Raw genomic sequence first — 12,602 nt, 5'->3', positions numbered from 1 at the left:
GCTGCTGTTTCTAGCACCGCTGCTCCCGCCGCTGGCTCCAGGACACTGGACCCACCAGTAACTTCCTTCCTTGATGACAGCTCAAACCAAGGGCGTTTTGGTGCAAGACCGAGACCTCTGCTGAGAAAACCTGCAAATCAGCTGGAAAAGCTGCTCCGTGTCAAGCTGGCGGGCTCCAAAACACCACCTGCACCCTCCAGAAGCTGTTCAGATGATGCAGACCTTCCTCGGTCTTGCAACTTGATGGTCGAAGCTTTCAGGTTTTGAGCAGGGAAGGTCAAGGGAAGAGCGTGCAAAACTGCACCAGGGAACGAGTGTGCTAAAAACCAAGCAGCTCATTACGAGCGCTAATGAAAGCTAACCACAATTATTATGTAAACAGCACTGCATTATTAGCAGACACTATCCAACTATCAAAGCCATTTCCCCCCTTACCCAGAAGCAGCAAAGCACAAGTGCCAATGGCACCTTTGCCCCTGCATCTGAACCAAGCCAAAAAATCAGGAGTCGCTGTTTGTTTTGCTTCAGACCAAACACCGGCGGCCCAACGTGGCCGGGTTATTTGGGTGCTCCCGTCGCTGCTGCAACCCTGCATGGGGCAAACTCTGCTCCCACCAAGGGCATCCTATAACCCTCCAAAAATCGATAGCCACTGCACTTTAAAACCCACAAGCAGGCAGACAGCAAGGAAACCACGCTGCTCCTAACTCCCACAATCACTACACAGCAGCCATCAGAGCCCATCTTTTATCCCAGCCCAGCTTAAATAGCGGGGTAGCTACTTTGAAGCTACTTTCCATCAGGTTTATAATCATTTTGCTTTCCTTGGTCACTTTCCATCAGGTTTATAATCATTTTGCTTTCCTTGGTCACATAAATGCCCTGTCCTCTTGCACAGGACCAGGCCAAGGAGATGCAGAGGCTTCCCAGGTATTTCCCCCCACTCCTACTGCTGCAAATGGGAAGTCTCACCCTATTCCTAATGGATTTCTTTCTAAAAACACCCACTGGAGCTGAGCAGGTCTGCTCACTCCTTAATCTTCCACAGAGCAAAGTTACCTTTAAAAAAAAGGAGGGAAAAAAAAAAAAAAAAAGAAGAAAAGAAAAAAGAGCTCCGTAGTAAAAAGACTACTTCCAGCCAATTGGCTATAAAGACACTCAAACAAGATCCTTGTGTTTTTCGGAGAAGCAAAAACTGCACTTCAGCCCAGTAAAACCCTGGCACGGCCCTTATACTGCAAGAATGCTGAATCCAAACAGACTCAGGTCTTTAAAAGAAAAAGAGAGCCCATAAAGGACAGCATAAAGAAGTTAAAAGTTTGCATTAAAACCCATGTAATCTTTTTTTAAGAAGACAGCATTACTGGAACCCATATCACCGTCCAGCAGCAATTTATCGCCGCCTGTCATCATAGCCGGCAGCACAGAGCTTTTACACCAAACTGCCTGTGCTAGCAAGTTCCAACTTGTAATTTCCTAAAGTTGGAGGTTTTGGACAGCAAATCCAGAGGCAGGAGGACACTGCTGCCTGTCTCAAGCGGCACCAAGCAGCAGGTCATCCCTCAGAGTTTGGTCTTTATGGCATTTTTTAAAGTCTGTCCTTGTGATGCTCTCCATACCGGTCTTCTGCTCCCCGGCCATCTCTGCAACCATCTCCTGCTGCCCCTGGGGGAACCATCTCCCCTGGAGGAACCATCTCCCTCTCAGCCCCTAGAGCAAGGGACCATCTGCCCCATCTCCCCTGGAGGGAGCAGGGCCCCGGACGTTGTTCCCAAGCAGGAGGACATTGTTGAGTATTAAACATGAGCACCCAAATCGCCCGATCAACGGTGCCCCTTCGCGGGGCCGTTGGTGCAGGGCAGAGCTTCCCAAAAACCAGGCCATGGCAGCAGGGGGATCCCAGGGAGCTGCTCCTGCACCCCTGAGACACCATCGAGCTCTGGAAGAGCCCAACAACCCGCAAGAGGTTCATCCTACGGCCCGCGATTCCCGCTAACCCATCCGTGACCCTCGGCGATTGGATTTTGCAGTTCTGTAGAAACTCAATTACCAGGGCCAATTTCCTATGAGCATTAAAAAAAAAAAGACAGAAAAAAAAAAAGGAAATAAGAAGCCCCCTCCCAGCAATGCTGCTGACAACGTGCAAGGGCTGTGGATCTTCACCTCCCACCAGCTGCGGCCAAGCAGCTGCGAGAGCTGTTCCTGTCACCGCAAGGATGTCGAGGCAGGTTTGGAACATCCCGTCCGTGTTTGCTCCCACCTGAGCGTTCCCAAAGCGCAGACACTTCCCGCTCCTGCCCACACCACGACGCGGGGAGCCCCGCGGGGCAGCCACGACGGCCCCGGCCGAATCCCCATCCCCATCCGCACGTGGGATCAACACGGCTTTTCCTTGGTGCCTCGTTTCAGGTAAGGCGTGTTGCAACACCAAAGCAGTTCCCTTTTAATTAAAATACACTTGGCAATTAAAGGAATGACGACACCAGGCCAAGCAGCAGTCGTGGAGAGGCAGGAATCGCAACAAAGAGGGAAACCTGCCCGTGCCGGGAAGCTTCGCTTGCAGCTCCCGGAGCGCATGGGATGAGTTAGGGAGCACGAGGGGAAGCGCGAGCGCTCGCCCGAGCCCGCCGCATTGCTCAGCAAGAGGGAGAAGGAAGTTATCTCCATAATCTCCAAAGAAAGAGAAAGCAGCAGGAATGCGAGGAATGCGGGGAGGTTATTGCCCCGGAGACCGGCACTAGCAACGGGCCCGGCGCCGGGAGGAGGGGCGCACCCTGACCCTCGGGGCCGCCAAGAATTTCCTCTCCCCAAAAGAAAGGGCAGAACAAAAGCAGCAAACGGGTCCCGGAGCGCGGCGGCTCCGCGGGATGCGCGGCGGGGGAACGCGGATGCTCTGCCAGCGAGGAGAGGGGCAACGCTGAGGCCGCGCAACTCAGCACACGTGTGTTTCCATTGCTGGGGACAGCGGCGCCCTGGCACCCCCATTGCCAGGGCTGAGCGGATGGACACCAGGCCCCCTGCATCCTCGCCCCGCTGCGGCCCCCGCCAGCCCAAAGAGCCTGTTGACATATGAAAGTCACAGCAAAAATCCCCCTGAAATTACAAAAGAGCACCAAAACCAGCGCGCGGGCCGGGCCTCCCGCGCAGTGTACACACTCCTATTCAGGCTTTCAAAAAACAGCTACACGTCTAAGGAAACATCTGATAATTAAGGCAATTTTAACAATAGATAATAATTTGACTATGAATTGTATGGAATGTAATGACTGCTTATTCTGGCAGAAAAAACAGCCCTTTCTGTGAAGCGCCTGCCAAGGAAAGCGATACTCCCCCTCGGCGCGGACACGGCGCGCGGTGGCTGCTGCCCACGCGCTCGGCGGGGACGCAGCGCCGGCATCGACGGGCGACACGCGGCGGCCCCGCGAGCCTGGCTCGGCCCCATGGGTTCCTCTGCCAGCTCCCCTCGTTGCTAAATGACATTAGAAGTGGCTAAAAATACCCCAGGCGACGTTCCCGTTGCCGTCTCCGTGCGGGGAGCGGCGCTGGCCGCGAGGACGGTCCCCACGGCCACCTCCCGCCCACTTGGGAGGACGATTGCTCTATTTATACCCGCGGGAGAGCTGGAGCGGCCGCCCCTGCTGGAAGGGCCTTCGGTGGGATGGGAAGGTCACCCGAGCCCAGCGCGATGTCCCCACCAGCAGGACGAGGAAACAACGCGGGGATGAAGGGGACGAGGCCCCGTCCCGCGCGCCGCAGACCGAGAGGAGCCCGGGAGCCGGCCCCGGCCTGCAGACTTCAACAGCACCAGCAGCGCCAGATGACACAGCCCTGGGCAGGATCCAGAAATGGTTTCTCTGCTGGAGGAGAAGCTCATGAACTACTATAACCACATTGGCGGCAGCTTTTATATTTAAAAAAGCGACACCAACAGAGCAACTTTCCCCATCGAGCAAGGGGGACACGCGGGCCAGCCCCGGTGGGAGCTCGCAGGTGACAACCATCGCCCACGCACAAGCGGAGACGTTTGGGCCCCTGCAGAAGTTACTCCAGGAAAAGCCCATGAGCCCAAAACCCCGGGCCAAAAGATTTCCTCTGTCACAAGGAATGAACTGCTTTCAATCACTCCCCATGAGTAAAGGCAGCTGCTTTGTTAATTTAGTTTAACTAGGGAGACAAACATTATGCACAGCATCGCTAATAAAGATGGGAGCGTGACAGGCTCTTAGCTCCCTGCAATGGCAGACCCACGTGGCGATTCCCAATAGCGAGTTTCCCATCCGATTCTGCCCCCAAGCCATGGCAAAATCCGCATGGGAAAAGAGAACAGCAATGCTATGGATGCTGTAGAAAACAGCGATCACTTCATTTCTGTAGAAAAATCACAGCTTAACTGCTATGGCTTTCACCAATGGGCAAGGCATTTTTTTTAAATCAGGGAAAGGAACATTTATTTCCTATCATTAGGAGGAAAAGGGAAGAAACCTCCCATCTACTTCACACCTGAGGGCAGGAAGGAGCCTAAGAAACGTTGGATCTGTTTGTTTTTAATCCCAGCCACCCGCCACGTGCCCCAGGTCACTTCACATTCTACTCAGTGGCCACCCCAGCCTGACTGGGTTAAGTGACCGCCACAGATGGTGGCTCCCACGCAGGCCGCTCCGTCACCGCCACGGGCCGGACATGGGGATGCAATAAGGAATAACACTTTCTGGGTAGCAGGACATCATCATAATGCACATTCTTCACTCTGGGAACTCTACAGCTAACGTTAAACCCCACCATGCACTTGGTGGAATATCCACTCTTGTCCACATCAACAACTCCTGCAAAGGGAATCCAGACCTAAATCCTCACAGCTCCTCCACCAAGCACGTCCCCTGGGACTTCCCTCCTCTCGAGCTGCCCATCGACACGATGCAGCCACCTTCACCCTGCTTTAACCAAGAATTCTCCAAATGGCAACCTCTGCTATTGCAGCACAGAGAAGGGATGGTGCTTCAGGTGAGGACGAGTGGTTGGAGGGCTGGTTTGGTTTTATAAGAGGAACATGAGAAACACCTGTGCTTGCAGGGAATCCCCTCCCTGGGCTCCCCATCCCATCCACGAGCCCTCAGCCGATATTCCTGTGCTTCTCCTCGCTGGATGCTCCCGTGGTTTCCCTCGCCAACAAGACCACACGAGCAAACATACCCATTTTTCTATACAGTATCAGGAGCCAAAAAAACTGCTCCCAAAATGACCACCACCACCAGACAGGTCTGCACAAATAGTGACCTCTCAAGCAACAGCAGCAAAATTGCATCTCCCCAGCACACACCACAGGGGTAGAGGTGCACGAGCATTACAGATCGCTCGGGTACAACCAGAGCGGTGGGGCCATAACTTGGGAAGCGTTTCCACGCAGAGCCCCCGCAGTAATATCTTTTTACACCACTGACACCTAGTTAACATAAAAAGAAACAATTTCTATATATTCCACACTACAAAGAACACATTATACACCTCTTATGGCACAACCAATGAGTCAACCAGCTGTGCAGCTTCTCCTCCAAGTGGTATTTGTCAGCTCGCTAGAAGGAAAAAGACCACTTGCTTGGGCACAGTATAACCTCTCATTTATGGCTTTTCTGATCAGGTTCAGAACCTGGTCGGAACCAACTCTAGGTCAAACGCCTACGTAATCATGGACAAGTAGTAGCTATTTAGCATGAACAAAATGATGATACAGATGAGAAGACTGCTGGAATGAATATTTTGTTTCAAAAAAGAAAGTCTGCACACACCTACTTCTTCAGAAGAATATAAATATGGCAAAAAAATAAAATGCAGGTAAGAAGCCCCTGTGTCACGGGACAAGCGTCGTGCCTGTGCGGGAAGGTTGTTTCCCACGTTGTCACGCAGCTCCGCATGGGGACGGATCCATCTGCACTGCCTGGGCACTTGGCTTTGGCAAGGCAAGGCCAATAGTTTTGCAGGTTCAGTACTCCCAGCCCTGACAATAAAGCAGTGACTACCCCTCCAGAACAGTCATTTGACACAAGGTTTCGGATGTCTTTCTTTGGAAAGGTGTTAGGAAGTTTATGCCCGCGCGCTGTGATCCAAAGCAATTCTGCAAGGGTACGGGATAATAAAACAAGAACCCAGGCTGAGAAGCCTGGGCAAGAATCGAAAGAAAAACTAGATGGACTTTGGACTGGAGTTCATGTTTCTGTACATTAACCCGTCGGCATCACAGCCCCAGATTTCCTCCATCTCCAACCCATTCTTTGCCGCGCCACTTCCTCTCACCCACACCAATCTCATGCTCACTGACGAACTAAGGTCATTTTCAATTCACTTTTTTGGGTAAAAAAACACCACAATCACCTAAAACATGAACCGAAATCCAAGTTTCGCGCAAGGAAAATTTTTTCTTTGGCATCCAACTCAGCCTCCCATGTCGAAGGTCACCAAGTTGGTGGCACAAACTTTGTCACTTCCCTATAATCAACCATTGCTGGGGCCTCCGTGAGCCGGAGCCTCCATCCACCCGAGCTCCTGGTGAAAGTGGTGGCAGATGAAGCTAGTTCAGAGCGTTAAAAGCTAGAGCAGGATCAGCTGTTAACACCCCTGTCACACAGCACAGCCCGCAGCAGGAAGGGAGGTGGGGGAACCCCCAGGCAAGAAACACCCCCAAGCTGCAGGACGATTCCTGTTTACAGGAATCACAAAAACGCAGTGCATTTTGTGCACAAAAAGAAAAAAAATACACAAACAAAACACCTCCCGCAAAGTTTTTGGCAGTGCTCTCCAAAATCGCCTCCCGAGCAGGATGACATTTGAGCCGTAACTTTGCAAGACCTGTTGCTTTCAAGCGCGGCCAAGCGCAGAGCCTCCCCCTGCCCTCAGAGCAGCAGCAGGGCCTGGCTGCTGCTTTCTGCCCACGTGTCATTCCCAAAAGCCCCGCTTTTGTTAAATAATCTTACCTTGCTCATCGCATTTCTCTGACCCCTCATTTCAAAAGCACAGGGTCAACCTGACAAAGCTTTGGAGCCTCAAATGGAAGCCCTGGCAGCATGAGCTATTCCTGACCTCCTCCAAAGCACACCAAGTCATCTTAAATAACAATATATGAAATAAAAACTTGGTCTAAACCTGGCAGATACCAAGTGTCCCGGGAAGCCTGCACGTATTACCGATACTACACTGATGAGGGTGGACTCAAATCAACCATTTGAGGAAGCAGGGAGGGCAAAGGGGAAGGAGGTTTTTTTTTTTTTTTTTTTTTTTAACTGCAACCCGTCAGACGTTTCTCATTAAAATATTTCTCGGAGAAGTAAGTGGACCCTCGATTTTATTCAAACAGATACAACCTAAATGCATCTTATTAGTCTGCCAATATAAAAGTGCAACTGCCCGAAATCACTTTAGTTTAGTCGGCGGAAGCGGTAACGTATGGATATGTGGAGGGCATCCCGACGGTAAAGATCCACCCCAGCCCCTACATGAGCCGCCTAAAGGTATTTACTCGCGGTCTGTCTGTGTTGTGACAGTGCCCGCGCCTGCAGTGAATGCCTCTCACACTCGGCATTTCTGAGCCGTTCAGTCATGCATTTTTGTTATTGTGCGAAGCGGAGCGGGATCGCGGCGCAGGAGCCCGAGTCCTTGGTGGTCTCCGAGGATCCCGGCTAAAAAGGCGCTTCCTTTGTTCGGCGGAGAATGCGGGCCTGGGGGGCATTCAGGAGGGGGAATAAAAGCAGCAGCCCAGGGAGGGCGACGGAGGAAGAAACAAGAATAAGAGGGAGAGGGGATGAAGAAAATAAAAAAAAAAAGAGAGAGAGAGAAAGAGAAAATGGTCTGGAGGAGAGCACGGGAGCTACCGCGTCCTCCCGCGGGCTCTGCCCGTCCGCGGGATGCGCAAGAGTCTCGGGACGAACGCGAGGGAAAAGAAAAGGAGGGAAGGAAGGAGGGAAGGAAGGAAGAGGCGCTTCTCCCGCGTGGCAGCGCCACTCACCGCGGATCTCGTGGCTGGGCGCGTCGCTCGCGCTGAAGCCGCGCGCCGCGTAGAGGCGCCGCACGTCGGAGCAGCTGCGGGCGCGGGGCTCGGCGGCGAGCAGCAGCAGGGGCAGGCTCAGAGCCGCCAAGAGGCGCGCGATGGGCGCCGGGCAGCCCCGCCGCCGCGCCATGCTGCGCCCGGGGGCCGCGGAGCCGCCGCCGCCGCTGCTGCCGCGCGCTGCGCTGCGCTCCGCTCCGCTGGGCCGGCGCTCCGCAAACTTGGCCCGGCAGGAAGCACATGGGGTGGTGGAGGAGGAGGAGGAGGAGGAGGAGGAGGAGGAGGAGGAGGAGGAGGAGGAGGAGGAGGAGGAGGAGGAGGAGGCGGGCAGCGCGGCAGCCAAGCAGGCGCGCGCTGGGCCGGGACAAGCGCCGCAGCCCCCGGGAAAAGCGGGAGGCGGGACCGGCCCGCCCGGGCGGGCGGAGCGGAGCGGAGCGGAGCCGCCGCCGCCCCCTCGGCCGCTGCGGGGGCCGGAGCGGGGCTGCCCCCCCCCGTCTGCGCCGCCCCGCCGAGCGCCCGGCCCCAAAACGCCCCAAAACGCCCCAAAACTGAGAGCAACATTTCCCGCCGCGCACCAGAAACAGCAGGGCCGAGCAGCCTTTGCTGTTACCCTGAGCTGCAAGCGTTTCAGCAGCGCTCCACGTTTAATAGAATCAGCAAGCTGATAAATTTTAACGTCTCTGTGGCAGGTTTGAACTCGGTGCATGAAAGACTTGTAAAAACTGACTCGTTTTTCCACTCACTCTTCTGCTGCCTTCAAGTTGGGGAGCACACAGGCCTCAAACGCCGACACCGGAGCGCTCAGGACACTTGTCCTCCCTCGTGCTCCAGCCCCACAAGCAGCTGAACATGTGCACAAGGGATCCCCCTGCCACACGTGTTGGGGCAGGGACACTTGGCAAAGCACCAGCAGTTTGTGTCCATGCCGTTACCTGGGGTTACCCTGCTGCTCTCCCATACGGGGAGTTTACAGCGCTGTATTTGTTGCAGCAAGGCCGGCAGAATCCCTCCATCACGTGGAGCAAGCCCGTCTGGTCCCCAATACACAAACAGAAGGATATTGGCTGGTCCCAGCCAGCCTCTACTGGCCAGACCCTCGAGGTCAGGATGATCCCCAGCTCCTCATCCCTGCACCCGAGCATGTCCAAAATGCTTCCCAAAAGCATCTCCTTCCCCCAAATCCTGGGCCGCTTTCCTCACCGCAGCCGCATTTTGCAGCCCACAGGCAGGAGCTGTACATGAGCTCATGGAAAGGCTGCCAAAACCCCCGGGCACATCAAGCCCATTGCCCCGGCGCCCTGGGTGCAGGCGCGGGACAGCGCAGGGGCCCTCGTGCTTGCAGAGTTTGGCGAGCGCCGCATGGCGCATCCTCTGCGTGCCAGCTCCTCCTTGCTGCAAAGCGTTGGGCACGATGACGTCTTGGACTAAAAAAGTCTTGGGCTAAAAAGGACCGGGTCACCTCAGCGCCGGTAGCACCTGGGCTGATCCGTCAGCCCGGTGTGTCCTTCCTGCTGCTGGAAACCCTGTCCCAGGACAGGCGGTGGGGTGGATTGTGCCATCACAAAGTAACAACCTGGTGATAGGGTCCTTTAAAACCCAAATGTGCAGCGCTTTCCATTTCCATCTGCTCGTTTATTATCCTTATTTCTCCCTTTGCAGCGTTGGGAAAAGACACAGAATGAAACAACAGCAAAGGAAGTCGCCGGCTTCAACTCCCCCCCTTTGCTTTTAAGCTTTTGTTAGCGAAATGCAATGCCTGTGAGAGGTGACGGGCGAGGAAAAGGCCTCTATTCATTCCCCTGCCCAGAGCCACTCCGCCAGCAAAAGCGCGGCCACGCTGCCCTGCTGGTGACTTCTGGTGGGAACAAGATGCTCCTTCAGCCTGGAGCGTTTCAGGAGCGCGGGAGGCAGCTTCCCGGCAGCCGCGGTCGAGGGATTGCACTGGAAGCGGCAGAGGAGCCCTGCAAACGTTGCAGGATTCACTTTTTGGACAGCACAAGCAGCCTCGGGGAGATGGGCAGCGTGGGGGCTTCCTCCTTGCAGGGACATCGGTGCGTGACGTGGGCCTGGCTGTCCCCGCAGGCAGAGCAGAATTGCGCTTTATGGTGGCCTCAAATCCCTGAGGCAAATCCATGTGGTGGGATGAGCGATGCCGCGGTGACATCCGACACAAATCCCCTTCGGACGAGGGCTCCGGGGGAACAGCGCAGTTTGGGCGCAGGGATGCGGATGCTCATCCCGACGGAGCAGCCCTTGCTCACCCAGAGAGACAAACCATAACTTCTCATGGAGTTATAAAGTGTCCCAAGAGAGAATGAATAATCCTCTAGGATGTGGCCTGGTAATATAGGAGCGCGTTGTGGTTTTCAAAGCACCACCTCACCCTCGCGGCCTTTATTGGAAGGGACAATGTGAATTTTAAAGGGAGCTCAGCGGGGAGCGCTGCATTTTGTATTCCAAAGTGAGGGAGAAAACGAGAGTGAGAAAGTCCGTGGGGTTAGAGACAGCTTTGCCATTTGTTGTCCCCCGTAATCCCAAACCTCGGCGGGACTTAAGGAACCTCCTGCAAAACATGGAGGGTTTTGTCAAATGCCTGAGCAAGTGGTTAAATCAAAGGCCACAGCGAAACAATGGGACTGCCTGAAACTTTTCATGAAAAAAAAAGGAAAAAAAAGAAGAAAACCTTCTTTATTTCTTTGGGGAAAAGCCACCTCTCTCAAAAAGGAACGTTTTCACTGAAATTTTCCACCTCCCCGGCATGTTCGTGCTTCCCTCCCCGCTCCCGCCAGCCTTCTCCAGTGATTCCTCTTCCCTGCGTTGCTCTGTCTCCCAGGAGGAAGGGAAGAAGGGAAAAGCAGAAGAGAAAGTTGCTTTTTAGCTTTAAATACTGAGGGCTTTTATATTTTTTCCAGGGTGAAAAATCCCACCTTGCGCCTCCTTCTTGCCCCCACCCAAGAAACTCTCTCCCCCTCCCTCCATTAGTGCTTTTACACCAGGATCAGTTTCTTTTCCAGCCTAGAAAACAGGGCACTCGGGTAGCGGGGAACACAAGGGGTTTTTCGCTCTGCATCTTGTTCCATCGTCCCCTTGGCGGGTTGGGGGACGCGGGCAGCCCCATCGCGGCCGCTGGGCGGGTTGGGGGACGCGGGGAGCCCCATCGCGGGCGCTGGGCGGGTTGGGGGACGCGGGGAGCCCCATCGCGGCCGCTGGGCGGGTTGGAGGGTCCCAGCGCGCCCGGGCGAGCGGCAACGCGCGGTTTGAGGGCAGGAGAGCGGGGAGCCGCGCGCGCAGCCCCCGCGTCGCCCTGCCCGGGGACGGGAGAAGCCGGGGCTGTTTATTCACTGCAGAGCTCCAGGTTTGCAGGAACGGAGCCCGAGCACAGCCCGTCCATGGGCCCTGTCCAGGACCGTCGCTGCTGCTGCCCTTCGTGGAGCAAAGGAGTTCGGGGGAGAAAAGGCCCCATTTGGGGAGAAAAGGCCCCATTCTGTGGAGTGGAGCAAAGGCCCCATTTGGGGAGAAAAGGCCCCGTTCTGCGGAGCGGAGCCGGTGGCATTGGGTGTCAGGCAGACAATGGCCCCGGTGCCCATCCCGATCCCTGTTCCCAGGGCCCGTCCCCAGGCTTTGATGTGCTTCGTGCTTTGCTCTTTGTTTCGGCAGAGATTTTTTAACCCGTACTGTGCGTATAGAATAAGAATAGATTGGGGAGAAAAAGAAAAGAAAAAAAGAAAAAAGGGAAAAAAAAAGGAAAAAATAAGTCGTCTTACTGCAGTACTTGGTCTGGAAGGGAAAGAGAAAAATAAATAACCCAGCCATTTGTTACCCCTGCTGTAAATCAGCGGGATGCTGTGGGCGCCCGGCTTGGAGGGCAGCAGGAAGACGTCGGGAACGTAAAGGGGAAGAACGCGGTGGCCTTCGGCCTCATCCCCGGACACGGACAGGCTCCCCGAGGCCGCCCGCACCCTCTCGCTTTTTTATCACCCTCATTCCTGCTAATTGCAGCTTTTTCGGAGGGCGCCAGACCCCAGGAAGGGCCCAAGGAGGGAAGGGCCCAAGCGCCCCCGCTGTGTCTGGAGCCAGCAAAGGGTGGCCTCGAATTGGCCCAGATTGGCCCAAACGCCAGTGACGTGGTGCAAAAGAGGTGCTAAAACCGCAGCCGGGCTGGCTCGTGGGCACTGGGTTTGCCTGGGGAATCAGCTCACCTGGCAGCGGGCAGAGGCGCACGAGGCCCTTGAATTATTCACTAGGAAATTGGATTTGGAGATCAAAATCCCGATAACCAGGCGCCGGCATCAAAGAGCTGTCAGAGGTGGCTTCTGGCAGACCATCCCTCAGCAACATCAATCAGTCTCCTGAGAAATAATAGCAACAAAAAAGCGCATCAGGCCCCGTTTCGATGCCCCCCGCTTTTTTTTCCCCTTCCTTTGCGGTTGCACGTTCGGTGCCTGCAGGGCGGTCGCTGTAAACACGATGCAGCCCATAGAGGACTAAATAAAGCAGCATGCAAATCCCACAGCCGCACTCGCCGTCCGCAGCCGGGTGAGGTTGGAAAGGTGCAAGACTCACCCGTGAT

General features: G+C 55.0%; 2 protein-coding genes across 2 annotated transcripts in view; both read right to left on the bottom strand.

Moving 5' to 3' along the window:
• GPC4 (glypican 4) overlaps positions 1-8,165 on the bottom strand; it is a 62,286-nt gene extending 54,121 nt beyond the window's left edge. Inside the window, exon 1 of the mRNA XM_088538482.1 lies at positions 7,994-8,165. Coding sequence (XP_088394608.1) covers positions 7,994-8,165 — 172 coding nt within the window. The remainder of the gene's footprint in view (positions 1-7,993) is intronic.
• Positions 1-12,602, bottom strand: part of MBNL3 (muscleblind like splicing regulator 3) — a 420,262-nt gene that overhangs the window by 311,062 nt on the left and 96,598 nt on the right. The gene's annotated exons all lie outside the window — the stretch shown is intronic.

The sequence above is a fragment of the Tinamus guttatus genome, unplaced genomic scaffold (assembly GCF_059628265.1).
Source record: "Tinamus guttatus ecotype Peru unplaced genomic scaffold, ASM5962826v1 Tinamus_guttatus_pri_ptg001087l, whole genome shotgun sequence".
In the NCBI taxonomy this organism is placed as follows: Eukaryota; Metazoa; Chordata; class Aves; order Tinamiformes; family Tinamidae; genus Tinamus; species Tinamus guttatus.
Note: the sequence above shows the minus strand (reverse complement) of the source record. Positions and strands in the feature narration are given on the sequence as shown.